The sequence below is a fragment of the Cyanistes caeruleus genome, chromosome 4 (genome assembly GCF_971803275.1).
Source record: "Cyanistes caeruleus chromosome 4, bCyaCae1.hap1.1, whole genome shotgun sequence".
Classification (NCBI taxonomy): Eukaryota; Metazoa; Chordata; class Aves; order Passeriformes; family Paridae; genus Cyanistes; species Cyanistes caeruleus.
In genome coordinates, this window is record NC_141704.1 from 14,300,374 (window position 1) to 14,315,717 (window position 15,344).

At 39.0% G+C, this 15,344-nt stretch overlaps 2 protein-coding genes across 5 annotated transcripts in view; one reads left to right on the forward strand and one right to left on the reverse strand.

The window, feature by feature from the left end:
* The window catches only part of COG5 (component of oligomeric golgi complex 5), a 189,687-nt gene extending 185,755 nt beyond the window's left edge, over positions 1-3,932 (reverse strand). Inside the window, exons 1-2 of the mRNA XM_086886775.1 lie at positions 3,814-3,932; positions 3,270-3,322 (exon numbers count right to left, since the gene is read on the reverse strand). The gene's annotated coding sequence lies outside the window, so the exon portion shown is untranslated. The remainder of the gene's footprint in view (positions 1-3,269; positions 3,323-3,813) is intronic.
* Positions 1-15,344, forward strand: part of LOC111923002 (B-cell receptor-associated protein 29) — a 38,316-nt gene that overhangs the window by 11,161 nt on the left and 11,811 nt on the right. Inside the window, exons 1-5 of one of the 4 annotated variants that reach the window (XM_086886797.1) lie at positions 3,488-3,842; positions 4,485-4,588; positions 8,047-8,147; positions 10,408-10,558; positions 14,705-14,840. In XM_086886797.1, the coding sequence (XP_086742923.1) occupies positions 4,497-4,588; positions 8,047-8,147; positions 10,408-10,558; positions 14,705-14,840 (480 nt within the window). In that variant the 5' untranslated portion in view covers positions 3,488-3,842; positions 4,485-4,496. Of the gene's footprint in view, positions 1-3,487; positions 3,843-3,913; positions 4,251-4,484; positions 4,589-8,046; positions 8,148-10,407; positions 10,559-14,704; positions 14,841-15,344 lie in introns of those variants that run through there. The other 3 variants (XM_086886794.1, XM_086886796.1, XM_086886798.1) reach the window with 3 other exon arrangements.

Below are 15,344 nucleotides of genomic sequence, written 5' to 3' on the forward strand. Positions count from 1 at the left end.
TCATGTAAATTATGAGCTCCCAATTTTAGAGCAAAAGTGCTTCCAACTGTATGACTATGTATTTTGTACTGCCAAATTTCCAGTATCAAGTTCATCCAATTATGTTGCAACACAGTTCTCCTCAGTTCTGAAATGCCTCTGGCCTCCTCTGAAGTAAAACTGTGCAACTGAATTGTAGAAGACAAGGACTTGTAAAAGAACTAACTAAGCCCTTTGTTGCCATTTTTTAAGAGTTTTATGATTTGGCTAGTGACTATTATATTTAGCAAACTGTTCCATTAGCCTCAAGTAGCAGAGAACAAAAAATTATTATTATATACAATCAACACAAATTAAAGGCTTTCTTTATTTTCTTTAGTGGTGGGAAAATTGAATTTTAGAGGCCTGGAAATACCTTGACCTATTTAGGAACTAAGTACTTCATGATTTTTAAAGGCAGCAGTTGTTGTGCCTGTGTGAGATTAATCACAGATTTCTGCCTGAAGTACAAAACCTAGGTTGCTGTAATATTGGTAGTAATTATGGAGTGTTTGATCTGGCCTTTTATGTATCATGAAAGTCAATGGAAGCTCATCATTAATTTTCAGGGGTGAAATGAATTGTACACATTCATTCTGAATTTTGTATGCATCTGAACATACTTCACTGTGTTTCCATAGAATAAACTGTAAAGTTGTGAGCCTTTAAGCTATACTTAACTAACTAGTTAACTAACTAATAAATACATAATAAATAAATAATAATTAGTTATACTTAACTAACTAGTATACTAACTGTGTACTGTTCCAATATACATAAATTGCTAAGGATGAGAGTTATTTAGCTACCAGTGTTGTTCTTAGAATATGGTCATATTTCTCCTTATAAGACATTTGGATATGGAAAAATACTGATTTCCAGTTTAAAACCACTGGATATAGTCCTTCTCCTGTATCTGTTACTTTTAACATCACACGGTGGTCAGTCTTTCTGTTTTCTAGTTTTTAAATGTAACATAAGTACAAAGCAAGTAACATAAGATACAAAGCATTGTTTCCTATTTTATGTTCTTTGCCTCCTGTAACTGATCCTGTTCTTTATGTTAAACCCCCTGCACAACAATACTATATTCTTATATCTCTATGTTTTTGCAACATTTATCCTGCTGCAACAACCCCAGCACAAACTATACAATCCTATTTACTGCCTATTTTTAAATTTCTTTGGTCTCTTGGGTTGACGGTTGGGCAATGTATGGTAAGGCTGTCACAGAAACCAAAATAGAACAAGTTTAAACTTCTCTTTTGTTTCAGAAGAGTTATTAGTTGATTTCACACCTCATCATCAAATATAGGCATTTCCTATTTCTGCTTCTGAGTATTTTGTCATCTCTCTGATGGAAGAGGAAAGTATTCCTTTTAACTATAATGTTTGAAGGTTTGTGGATTTTTTTCCCCTAAAACAGCTAGACATTATATATATATATACACACATATATATTTATATAGTATGGCATCATATTAATCATATGGTGGTTCAGTATAAGAGAGACAGCCTTAGATCAACAACCCTGACTCCTACAGCTTCAGTTAGAATTCCTTCCAGGAGTAGCAGAGTGCACTCAACAGGAGAAGAGAGGTCTCACAGCTGTTTGCAGGAGACATCTTTTCAGATCTCATTTTAGGTTGGTGAGTAACATGCATCTGCTGCAGAGGAAGTGCAGACACACTCAGTGAGTCTTTCTGAGATCTCATGAAGCTCCTAAAGTGAAAACACTACTCAAGTCTCTGGCACTGGGGACACGTGAACATAGTCCGATCAGTATGAGGCTATGCTGGTGGCAGAGCAGCTTACAGTGCTAGAAAGAGGTGAGTATGCAATCAGAAATGGAAACTTCTCTGTAATTAAAGGAAAGTCTTTATTCACGTTTTAACAGCTTCAGCGAAGTATAGTGGCTGTAGGCTAATAGCTAAAATGTAATAACCAGAACATCCTAAGAGGTGTTTTATCTATAGTGCTGATTAAATTTGTTTATGAAAATGTGTTTAGATGCCACTTAAAACTGGGGCTATTCCTACTGTGTAGTTTGGATTGAAATGACTCCTTATATCTGTCTCCAGTATTTGTTGTGCATAAACAATTATTTGGGATGTAACCTTTCATCCAGACATTGCTTGGCAGTAACTAGGAAAATGTTGACACACTGGCTCCATCCCCAGGCTGCAGCCCTGGGAAATTTTAAGTAAACAATTTCAGATTGTGAGCAGCTGCAAACAGCTCTGCTCAAAACTGCTTATACAAGAACTTCCCACTCCATGTCAGTTCCGATGGATTAGAGTAACAAAGAACTACTATTCACAGCATTTTATCTGTCTCATATTGATGGAACTTAATTAGGAAAGAATTCCCCAAAGCAAGTAGTTGTGTCAGAGTGCTGGTGATGCTCTTATAAATGAAAAGCTAGACTTGCCAATACATGAAGCAATATAGCAAATTTACTAATTTGTTCGATAAAAGGTGAGCAAATTTAACAGCACTGAGTGCATGAGGGTCACTGCCCTAAGCAATGCACAAATTCAGGGTTTACATGGTAGTCTTCTTATACCATTCTAGGCACTTCCTCAAACTTTCAGTTACTTTCCACTTGCTTTTCTTCATAATCAGCAGTTGTGGTTTTTGAAGCTCTGTTGTTGAGGTGGTCTGAGATGGTCTTCTGATGTCTCTTCCGCTTCCTATTCTTCTTCTAAAATATCTTTTTTCCACTAGCATTATTTTGGTTATACAGTTTGTCCAAGAAAGCATATATATATTCTGCTAGTATACATTTTGCAAGTCCTCTTTCAGTCATTTCACAACTTACAGCCAGCATGTGTAAAAAAATGTCATCATAGGGCCTCTTTCTCAGCTATTACAAAACTTAAAATAAGCATGTTTAAAAATGCCTCTCAGGTCATGTTCCTCTCAGCTTACTTTCCCGTTTTTAAGTGTTTCCAAATTCTTCTGTACTCCAAAAAAAACCAATTTATAGCTTGTACAAAGAATAGTTTGAGACTTATACTACAAGGTATTTTAAAGCTTGTATTAATTACTTGTAGGTAATTACAATTTTATTGTTAAAACAAACTGCTAGAAGTTTACTGTTATATAGTTACTTTGTTAAACCTCACTTCCATGCTTTACTTTAGCTGATTCTTAAAACTCTTCTTTATAATAATCCCATGGTCTCTGTCTGCATTGCCCACAGACACACATACATAGATGGGTGCTATTTGATTGACACGAATCACAACCTGATTTCTCACAATGCCCAGGTAGTCTTCTTCCACTGACAGCACCTCAGCATCTGTTAGAATCAAAAGGAAAAAGTGATCAGAGGATGTCTTTCTTATGCAGGAGCAAAGAAGGAGAGTTGCACGGAAATAATGTGCTTGGAGCCTTGGTATGCTGATAAAAAGCATTGCGCAGGACAGTAGAACAGGGTTTTCTGAAGGAATACTGAGGCCCAAACAAGCCTGTTTGACAGTGAGACTGTTGGTCGATTGTTATTTGTACTGCTTTTATGAATACTGGACTTGTTTTCCTTGAGAAAACGATTTACTGGGTCTTAATACATTAATGTAGTGCAGCACATGGAGAAGGAAAGGGATGGACACACGCAGTATTTTAACTGAACTTTAGAAGCTCATGATAATGCTGGAGAGCAGAGTTGAAGTCCCCAGTCGATTAAGCTCGAGTCATGGAGCGGTAGGATATTCACAGCAGGATTCCGCAGCAAAATGCTCACAACCATTCGCTAGATAGGAAAAAGATAATGCTCATTTGAACCCTTCTCACCGCGTAGGTCCACGCGTTTCCCAACACAGGTGGGGCCCCTTGATAACTCCGCGCCCACCGTGGTTCTCGTCCCCCGCTCCGCAGGCGGCACCGCACGCGTGGCCGGGCAGCCGGGCCAGGCCGGGCCGGGCCAAGCGCGGCCTCTGCGGCGGGGCCGGGCGGGCCCGGACTCTGCCTCCCTCCCCCGACCGTACCTTTCCCCGACCGGGCCGCCGCCAGCTCCGCACCGCCCCCACCGTGTCACTCAGACCCATCCCTGCCCACACTCCCGGGCAGGGCGGAGGTAGCAGACTGTTCGCACAGACACCCCGTTTCCCCGCCCGGCCCGCCCTGTGCCGGCGGCAGAGACCGGCCCGCTCTTCTGCAGACCCGGCCGGTAAGGCCCCGCTCCCGCCCCTTGTCCGCCATCAGCTCCGCCGAGTGCCGGCGCTGACGAGGTTCGAAGGCCGGGCGGGAGGGAGGGAGGGAGGGAGGATGAGGCGGCCCCGGGGCTCCGCAGCCGCGCGGGGGGCGCCGGCAGCGCTGGGGGCCGAGAGGCGGCGGGAGGAACCCGCGGGGCCTCGGCCGGGGCTCTGCCCGCCGGGCCGGCGCGGTCCCCACCTCCCTGTCCCGGGTGTCGTTCGGGAGGGGAAGTCAGAGCCGCCCGCCTGAGCCGCCCCGTTCCTCCGCAGGCCGCCGGGACGATGACTTTCCAATGGACGGCAGTGGCTGGCTTCCTGTACGGCGAAATCGCAGTAATTCTCGTGCTCTGCCTGCCGTTCATTTCTCCGCTGAGGTAGGAGAACTTACGTGTGATGAGCAACGCAGCTCGCTCTTCTCACCAGTTTGGGTTTGTTTTACGCTTCTGTTTTCATAAACACGGAGCTTTGCTGCATCCTAAACTAGTTGTGAACAAAGCCGAAGGAATGCTGATCAAGAGCTGCAAGAATCGCAAGCCTCTTTAAGGAGCTTTATGTTTTCTAGGCAATGCTGATTCATCCGAGAGCAGCGGTCGGGGTGTCCAGAGGAGCCCCCTGCTTTGCTTCAGCAGGTGGGGAGGCTTCTCCCAGAGTTGTGGAGTAGGCAGCATAGAGGAAGGCATCTGGCTGTAATAAATGAGAGTAGAATGCGGTTTTTTCAGCATTTGTTTGCCATATTTGTGAGGTGCAACTTTATGTTTTGGTGTACACTAGGCATTGTGGGTGCAGAACAGATAAGACGTCAGATATTCAAAGCAAGCAGCAAACTGTGTAAGGGCTGCAATAAATTTGTGATCACTTGTTTAAAAAAACTGGACTTGAGTTTGAAACAGAAGGTTCAGGACTACTGGAATAAAGGCCTCTGTAAAACTCCATAAAAACTCATATATAGATTAAGAAAATAGTACTACTTCTGGAGCACAACACAACAATTAAGAAAATAATAGATTCTTGTAAAATAAACGCACAAAGGGAAAGAAACAAAATAAATTTATTACCCTTACTGAGGCCTGACTTAGAGCATTTTCTTCTTTTCTGTAAGTAGCTCTTCAAATTTGGTAATATTATTTCCCTACAGGTAATAAAGCTAGATTCTCTGCAGGAGGCAAGAAAAGCAGACTTACGATTTCTTTTTAGAGTATCAGGAAGTCTCAAAAGAAGAACACACAAAAACCTCACAACCCCCCAAAACAACAAGCAGAATGAAAATTTAGAGCTGTTGTTTTGGGTTTTTTTAAATGTCTCTGTCTCAGCAATGCTCCATAAAAACTTGTGTGTTTGTTTCCTGCATCTTTAGATATATTTAGAGTGATATAGCTTTTACTACAGCTTTTACTGTCCTCTTAAGGAACAAGAGTTGTTATGGAAAGTCTCGATTTTACTACTTAAGCCTGGGGAGGAGTCTTGAAAATGACTGTCTCCTCCACAACTGGTACCAATGATTAGGCATGTTTCCTCAGCTTAAGAAATTGAAACTGTTCTAAAATCTAATTCAACTGGTTTTTTTACAAGTTGGTTTATGAGGAGTTCAGCATTTCGACATAGACTATTGAGTTGTTGTATTTCTTACTGCTCTCTAAGCAAAAGTGCAACTATGTAAGAGGAGAGGAGTATTATGGGATCCATAATCATCAGATTATTAATGGCTTATGTGAGGAAACTAGTTGCAAGAATTTCTGCAGGCTGATGTCACAAGCATAATACTTTGGGAGTATTGAAATATATTTCACTTATGATTCGAACAGAGTCCAGTGTTTGTGGCTGAAAAGCAAATTTATAATGTGCAGCTTTACCAAAATTCATTCAAATTTTAAGCATAATGCTTTTAATTATATGGAAAGGATAGATTTGTATCCTTTGTTTGGTGCATTCAGCTATTCCTCTGAACAGTGGTTTCCACACAAGTGAAATAACTTTATCCCTTATGTGATATATACAATTGTCTTCTTAACTAAACTAGCAGGAATTTTGTGGGGTTAAAAATCAGATTTAGCTGCTATGTCAGTACCAGAGAGCAGCAGCTCTGCCTGATGCATCTTGGTGGCCTGGGAGCTGGTTCTGTCAGCAGTAAGGCATGCATGGTTACTGACAGGTGGGAAACTGCTGTTCTTGGAAGTTTCAGTTTACTAAGTTGTCAGTCTTCAAATAGATTCGTTGTCTCTCTTGTGTGTGCACATTTTTTTTAATATTTTTTTTTCAAATTTGCTAACAAGTTTTCAAGTTCCTGGGGAACAAGTAAATTGACAGTATAAAAATGCAAATACACCAAGAGAACTGTTCTACTAGGTGAAGTACATTTAAAATTGTGGCTAGTATTGTAGTTTGGAAGTTTTATATTTAGATGACTTTTGTCACCAAAAGGAAGTGAAGTTTTAGTAAATGTGAATGTCAATACTTGCTGAGGAAAAATAAATGTGAAAATAAAACACAGGAAGATTTTCCTGTAAAGAGATATTTTTAACCTGATTATAACTTGGCAGTGTAGTTTATCTGAGGTCATACCTCAAAGAATCACTTCTTAAGCGGAGGTCACTATGGAGCTTGAAAATTGTGTGTTTAAAGAGTTGGTGAATTGGCTTTGTGTGAGTTGTAGCTTGAAGTAAGCTTTTTGTTTGATACAGACTGTGGCTGTCTTGCTGTAAAGAATTCAGATTATACTAGAAGACTTAAATGAGATTTTTGCATGCACAATGCTAAAACATTTTAATTATTTCTGGTAGAGAACTGGAAAACCTATAGGAGATGATGCTATGGTCTCATTTAAATTGAATTCATAATTGTTTGGAAACTGCTGTAACAGAGAATATTTTAACAATCTCTGGGAAGCATAAATAGTCTTAATAAAAGTAGGAAATTTTAGCTCATATAATCAGATGGTGAGTTGTATGTCTGTGTTACAACCCTGTGGCATGATTAGGTATTATTTCATTTGTGCAGTAGCACTGATTCTAATCTTCAGCAAAGCCCTGGTTCTAACCTGCAGTAGATGCTCTGTAATCACTTGTTTCAATTCATTTGAGCACACTGGATGTTCTTTGTCCAGCAAGTGTGACTTTTGCCACAGCCCTTCATGCAGCAACATCAATTAGACAACCAACTGTTAAGAAAAAATAATTTTAAAAAATTGTATACACCACCATTGGTCTAACCAGAAGGTGAGGAAGAATTTTCTGTAGCCAAAAACTGTATGCTTGGGAAAGAGGTTTCAACCCTTAACAAAATACGAACACAAGAATTGTCCTTTTTGTTGTCATCACAAGGTAGAATGTAATAACAATCCTTATTCTTCAGAGTTATGCAGACTCATCTTTGTAGAAAATAAGCCTTCTGAAGGAGGATGGTAGAGAATTTCTGGACATTTTTAATTTTATTGGCTACAAGAGGTATTAGTGGATAAAAATAAAAATAATGGAATTGATTTTACAGTCTTTACCCTATCCCTTGTTATAGTCAGGACTGAATATAACATAGTGCTAGCCAAAGTATAAGCTAAAATAAAACATGTCTGCAGAGTACCTGCTATTGTGCAAAAAAATTTGCAAGTTAAAGAACTTGCAACAACAACTGTTTCCCCTGTATTAACAAAAAGAAAAAAAAAAAAAAGAAGTTAGATTACTGGAAAAGTTAATGTATACCTAAATTGTATTGTGATTAAAGGAGCTGTTGAGAGACATTATACAAGTCTCTTATCAATAACAGAGCTCTCTTCTGTGGGGTTGTAATGCTCTTCTGTTAGTGCTTAATTATTTTTGAATAACACAACTCTATTTTACAGATGGCAGAAGATTTTTATGTTTCCTCTATGGAGCAAAATGGCAGTATTTTGGAACAAGATGTTCCTTACAATAATAGTTCTGTTGATTGTCTTGTTTCTTGGTAAGTGTTAATTTCTTAACAAATGGGTAAAAGAAACATGGTACATTTAGTTTATATCAGTAAACTAATGGAAGGGATTCAAGCCTGGTGTAAGTCAGCTAATTTATTGAAAAGTTACATAGTGGAATGGAAGAGGAGAGGGCTACTGCATCCACACTGGGAATCCAAATGCAATTGTAATATACTGAGTGAGTGAGAAGGAAAAATGGAGCTTAATCTAGGCTGCTGCTTGGTTTTCCTTTCTCAGACAGGTAAATGAATCTGACACCACAGTTTGGCTGAGCTGCACCTCATGCAGCAGATGGCACTCTTTCTTTTGGTTGCTGTTGAAATGGGAGACCACAATGTATCAAAGCACTGGGCTGTTTGAATACTTTTGCTCAGCACAGATACAAAACAGCTGCTGGCTACATCTGTAGATCCTAAGGTCTATGAAGTAAGAGTAAAGCTTTAATGGTTACTGTATGCCTGACTGATTTAATTTAATGTCTGTCCTGACTGCTGTGTACTAAGCATCTCCTACATTTCAGTGATGAAAGTAGTTCTCCTGTGTTTTGGGGATATTAATTAAGTACTTCTCCATGGATAAGTGTTTCCAGTGCTTTAGAATACACATGCTACTTAATTCCAGGCTACTTGAAATGGAAAGACAAAATGCATGTTTTTTCTGCTGAGGGAAACATACAGATGCATGTACATATATAACAATGTCAGACTAGGCAACAGTACTATATTCTTAATATTTAAAGTACCAGAAATGCAAATAGACTGTTCTGTTATTTTTTTAAGATTATGTTTATTATTATTCTTAAAATTAGGCCTTCAGTAAATGGCTTAAGACTGATAACTAATGTATTTAACTTACTCTGTTGAAATCTGTTGAAAACTTTGGTCAAAGTTTGCTTTTGAGTTGGTGCTGGTCATTAAGTTTGTGGAAAGATAGAATAGGGCTAAAGGAAAACAGTGATGAGATACCTGCCCCATAGCATGAAGTGATAGGTTACTGCAGGCCTAGACTCTTCCTATAGCACAGGGATATGCATTGTTTAAAGCTTCACTTCAAGGTTTTTTTACCACCTAAATAACTTAGACATATGAGAGAGTCACAAGTGATGATATTCACACGTGCTTTTGTTTGCAGTTGATTTTGCCTGCTTAGACAAATGTAGCAGCAATTTAATAACATCTAGCCAAAATATTCTGCAAGAACTCCAGAATACAGAATAGAGAAATACAGAATATACACAGAATACATATAGAATACAGAAAACTACAAGAAATATGTATTTTGTTGATGTGCAGGAGGAGATTTAAGGTGCTGTATTGGTTTTAAGAATGTTTGATGATCTTACATTGAAAGATTGTAATATGAACTCTTAACTGGGTTAGGTTTAGGTGGATGTAAGTCCTAATTAATTATTTTGCCCTTTGGAAGGACAAAAGAATTAATTTATTTTTAAATTAATTAAAATTATTAATTTTAATTAATAATTAAAATTAAATTTTAAGTGTTTAAAATAATTAAACACTTTGGAAGGTGTTTGCAGTGCACTGGCCCTTTTGCAGGACTATCAGGAGTATGTGATGGATGGAAGGAAGCTGAAAGGTGTATGAAAGGCAGATGAAAGAAAGCGGAGTTGTAGCTTTTTTCCTCCATTCTTTTTATGCTCTTGTTGCAGTTAGTAATCACTACTGATGTTACTACTGCTGCATTGCCACAATCTTCCTATGTTGATGGATGTTAAATAAACAATTTTCTCCCTCTATGATTGAAGCATAAAATAGACCTTTCTGTCATTACTAAAACACGTGTGTATCTTAAGAAAACTCTGTGTGAAGCAAATACTCAAGCACATACTACTTCTTTTTGCTGCTTTTTCTCTTTTCTCACTGTTTGTCCACTGGGGAATTTTAGCTCAGTTGTCAGCAGTGACATTTTGACACCATAGGGTCTTTGGTAGCATCCGTAGAGCAAGTTGCTTTGGTCTGATCCCTGGTGGCTAAGTACAACTGTTTGAAATACCTGTTCAAGTATATTTTGAGCAATGGTTTGTCAATATTTCTGGAAATGTGCTAGAGCACTTCAAGATTTATCAAGACCGATCTTTAAAATGCATGGATAACATAAGTAATGTCACTATTTGTCCTATTACTGTTTGCTGAGCAGAAAATCGAAGTACATATTTCTGATACTAAGGTGTGGTTTAGCATACATGTACACCCACAGATGTGAATAAGAACAGACTGTTTTTGTTTGCAGATGCTATTAGAGAAGTCAGGAAATACTCATCTGTTCATGTGAATGAAAAGGCTGCAAATGTCAACAGCAGTGCCTTTGATCATATTCAGATGAAACTCTTTCGGTCGCAAAGAAACCTGTATCTCTCAGGTTTTTCCTTATTTCTTTGGCTGTAAGTATAACACTTTTCTAATGTTTACATAGTATGCTTATTACAAGAACTACTGCACAAAGTAATTGTAAAGATCAGAATGACAATTTCAGGAGGTTAAAGAATTAATTGTGACCAGGTTGGCAACAAGGCAAGTAAGAACAGGGAAAATAATGCCTTACAACTGTTTGAAGATGGGAAGGCTTTGTGAGCAACACATGGAAAGAAACATTTTGAATGCTCTAGAAAGCATGTATTTTGCAGAAGTTTCTTTGGGGAATACTCACTCATTTCCTTCCTTAAACTTACGCTCTTTGTTTTGCACATGGAAAACTGGAATAAAAAAACCCTCAAAAGCTAAAGTGACTCCTAAATAATATTATTATCTGGCAAGCTGGTGTCATTGCACCCTGCTGTGCTGAGAAGCAAAGCTTGAGTCTGACCTGAGCCACTTCAAGCCCAAGCTTGAAGTAAAGAGCTGTAGGATAATATTCCAGCTTTCAAGGAAAGTTTCAGTTGTATTTCAGATCAAGCACTTTGTGTCAACTTACCTGCTATGATACTATGATCTTAAGTTTTGTATGTTTTTCAGGATGTTTAAGTACAGCTACTAAAACAGGGTAAAGTTCTCTACTGCCTGCCTGTAGCAACCAAGACTACCTGTGAATCAGTAGCCACAACAACCTGCAGATATTATCAGTTGAGCCAGGAGCACATGAAGTCACTGGACATGGATGATGTGAACAAACAGAAACAGACACGTTGGTCTGATGATTTCCTATTTGTACATTTTTATGATGGCTGGACTAAGAGTGTTGGTCCTCTTAGGAGTTCCTTCAGTGACATTGCCTCAATACTCAGGAGGAACACAGAACAAGAAAATCAGACTTATGACAAACTTCTCCCCCTTAGAGTGATGTGTGGCCCACACATTAGCAGACGATTGACCACAAAGAAGTGCCAAGGAAAAATGAATACAAAGCCTGAGCAGAAAAGCTTTGGAAAAAATAATATGGTTGTAGCCTTGCTCATTTGTGATAGGATTGCATCAAGTTCTTTGTCTTCCTACAGAAAGGTTAAGTAAATATGCGCAAACATGTTTTCAATCTCTGCTCCAAGAGGAATAGCTGGATTGTTTCTTACACAAGAACTAGAAGCTGGTCTCTCAGGACCCTACTTACATTCAGCTTCCAAGGAAGAAAACTTGTCAAATGACCCCAGTAGATTATTTTGTATAAAAGCTCTGCTCTTGAAGAGGTTTTCTTGAGGATTTTTTGAGCTGCTGGCCCTTCACCAAGATTTAGGAGAAATAAGCACTTCTCCAGTAGTCACTAGATCAAAGGACTTTTCTTAGTAGAGCTATTTTGCTTATCCATGAAACAGACATAATGTCTCTTAGAGAACTGAGGGGAAAGTGTTCCTTGGGTTGTGTTATCCTGTACTGCTATACCATCACCCAACCAGTGTGAGAACCCATTTAGTGTGAGTGGGTAATTGGATGCCTAGTTCATCCTTTATATCAGTTTTGGTTCATTTTAGCACATCAACCAATAGAAGGATTCCACAAAAATGGTATATGGAGATTCATAAAGTGGAGGAGGCTTGGAGCTTGTCACTTCTGGCAAGACAGAAGCAGTTGTGGGGTTCAGTGATTGCAGAGCATTGGGTAAAGGTGAGGAAAATTACCTGTCAGAGGGGGTATTTGGGCCAGTTGAGCCCTTCATCTGAAAACTGTGCAGAAAAGAGGAGGGTCATAGACCCTGGAGACTGTCCCCTGGGTAGGACAAAGACACCCACCCATCTGCTAAGCTGACCTGGTCCTCTTTTAGCCCATGCTGAATGAGAGAGGGATAAGAAGGGCTGAAAACTAAAGAAAATCTCAAGAAAACATGAGTCCACTGCTCACTGGTACTTCTAGGAGAGTCATCAGGGTATGTACCATCACCCCCAGTAGTGGAAGATGCAGCTAAGGAGTACATAGGCCAGTTGTGCATATAAAATTCTGTGGCATCCTAGGATGGCAGAGAGAGTTGGCCAATGCCATTCCAAGGCTTAGTTTGAAAGATGATTCTGGGGAGAATCCTGGTGACCACAAAAAGGCAAACATTGCACCAATCTTCAAGAAGGACAAAAAACAGGATATAAGAAACTAGAGACTGGTCTCCCTGGAAAGGTTATTAAGCAAATCTTACTCAAAGACATCTTCAGGGACATGAAGGATGTGATGACTTGGAGCAGTCATCACAGATTTACTTAGGGAAGATGATGCCTGAACATCCTTGTTGCCTTCTGCAGTGACATGAATGGCTGTGTGGATAAAGAGCAGAATATCTCTTTTGCAAGGCCTTTGATGTAGTGTCTTTTAGTAATCTGATAGCCTGACTGTGGAGGGACATAGGCTCGAGAAATTGATTAAAAAGCAGGTGGGAAGTTCCCTGGACCTTCGGGCTCAAAGGATAATAACATTGTGAATTTCAGCTGGTGCTCCTCAGGAATCTGTACTGGGCTCAATATTGTTTAATGTCTTTATTAACATCATGGATGATAGGATTGACTGTGCTCTCAGGAAGCTGCTCAAGGTACCAAATCAGAGTGGTTGACATCTTGGAGATGTCTTGGAAATGTGCTGACATAAATCTCATGAAGCTCAACAAAGACAAATGCAAAGTCTCACATTTTATTGGATAATCATATACAGCATCCAGGCTGGAGACTGGCTGTGTGGGTGGGTAGGAAGCAGTTTTGCAGGAAAAAAACTGGGGATCCTGATAGAGAGCCAGTTGTGTATTGAGCTGTGATAGCAAGGATGTAGTTAGCAGGTCAAGGAAAGTAGTTATTTCTCTCTGTCTGACATGTGTGGTGCTGTAGCTGCAGGACTTAAGTCAAGTTTTAATCCCCAAAATACTGGAGTACTGCAGTGGGGTACAGAGAAAGTTGGAGGCTGAAATATGTGACCTATGAGGAGATGATGCAGGAACTTTGCTTTCTGCCAGAAGGGATTTTGAAGGGAAAATCCTATTGGTTTCTATGTCTGTCTAGTAGTAAAAAGGATGGATCCAGTTCATCTCAGTGGATGCAAAAAGGAATGACAAGAGGTAAAAGGAACCTGAGATGTTCTGACTTGGTAGAAAAGTACTGCTGCTGTCAAGAGCAGTTAAACACTGGAACAAGCACCCTGAAGAATGGTGTAATCTCCCATCACTGAAGATGGTAGAAGCTCAACTGGACAAGCCTCTAAGGAATCTGCTCAACCTATCCTGCTTTTCATGAGATAGAAGCCTCTTTGAACCTATGTCATTCTGTGATTCTCTTTTTAGTTATGATGTTTTAATGAGTCCTGCATATGTAAGTTGATAAGCATTAGTAAATTTGCTAACCTATGGAAAAGCAGTGACATGGGGACTTTTATGCAAAAGCGAATTACTTGGATTTTTACATTTCTTTGAAGACCAGCTGCATAGTTACATTACAGGCATTAATTTAGTTCAGTGTTGTGTTGCCTCAATTCAGCAACATTTGAAAGATTTCAGGACGAGTAATGAAAATAGTGATGTAAATAATCAAAGGAGATATTTGCAAAGCTCAGAATTGAGGTGCCATATCAGTGTTGACATCCATATGTGTTCAGATTTAGCTGTATTTTAGTATTTTAAAGATTATTATGCTCACACTGCTAATTCTGTTCTTGCAAGGCTGTTTATAAAGCTGTGTGAGTTTGTTGGTTTTTTTTCACTCATTACCAAAACTTCTTGTTTAGTTCTTGTGTTTGTAGATCAATCCTGTTAAAAATACTGGGTCGTGTAACAGTATTTAAACAGCCTTTAAAGAAACCCTGGCTGGTCAGAGACCTGATTAATGGCTGTGGGTATTTAGGAGGAGGGAGGTTCCATATTAAGTAAAAATCAGAATGTCAATGGATGAAAATATTTGCAGTCTCTTGTTACTATTACTTGTCATCGATGAGCCTGAATGTTTCCCTTAAGGTGCTTAAACAGCCCTCTTCTGGTTTTATTTTTCCATCTACTGCTGAGAGAAAAGGACTTGCTTTGGTTTGTGGGATTTTTCTGTTTGGTTTGATTTTTGTTGTTTTGGTTTTTGCTTGCGGCTTGTGTTTTTGTATTATTTGTGCTGTAAGTTACAGTTCTGTTCACTGTTTTTCTTCACCAGCGTATTGAGACGTACTGTTACGCTTCTTACTCAGTTGGCAAAAGAGATGGCATCTCATGCAGCTCTGGAAACACAAGTAAATGATGCTACTGAAGCAGCCAAAAAATACATGGCCGAGAACGAAAGGCTGCAAGAGGTATCTTTGAGCTTCTTCAAACTTTCTTATACAGCAAGTAGTTAGTGCAACCTGCTCTGAGGATGGTTTGCAACAGAATGCTTATTCATTTTATTCCTTCTGGTTGAAAAAGGAAGAAAAATACTTGTACAGTATGTAATTAAGAATACTGAAAACAAATTATAGTAGCATCTTAATAACAAAGGAAATTGTAGTAAACCAAATAAATGAAGTTCTGTCTTTCCAGTACAAATTTCATCAAAGTAGTAATAGATTCTTAATACATCTCTCTGAATTTAGTCATAACAAAGTAGAGGAAGACACTAATTTTATTCCTTTTATTGCAAACAGTTGCCTGTTTAGGTCAAGGCTGTAGCAGTCCAGGATGAAAAAGCCTACTATATAACTGTTTTCATGCTGACTTTTTCTTCTTAATAGGATTTTCTCCAGTCCTGAATGTATTTTCTAACTTGTAAAATTAATCTTTTGTATTTTATGTATTTTGTATTCTTCTATCTTTTTATG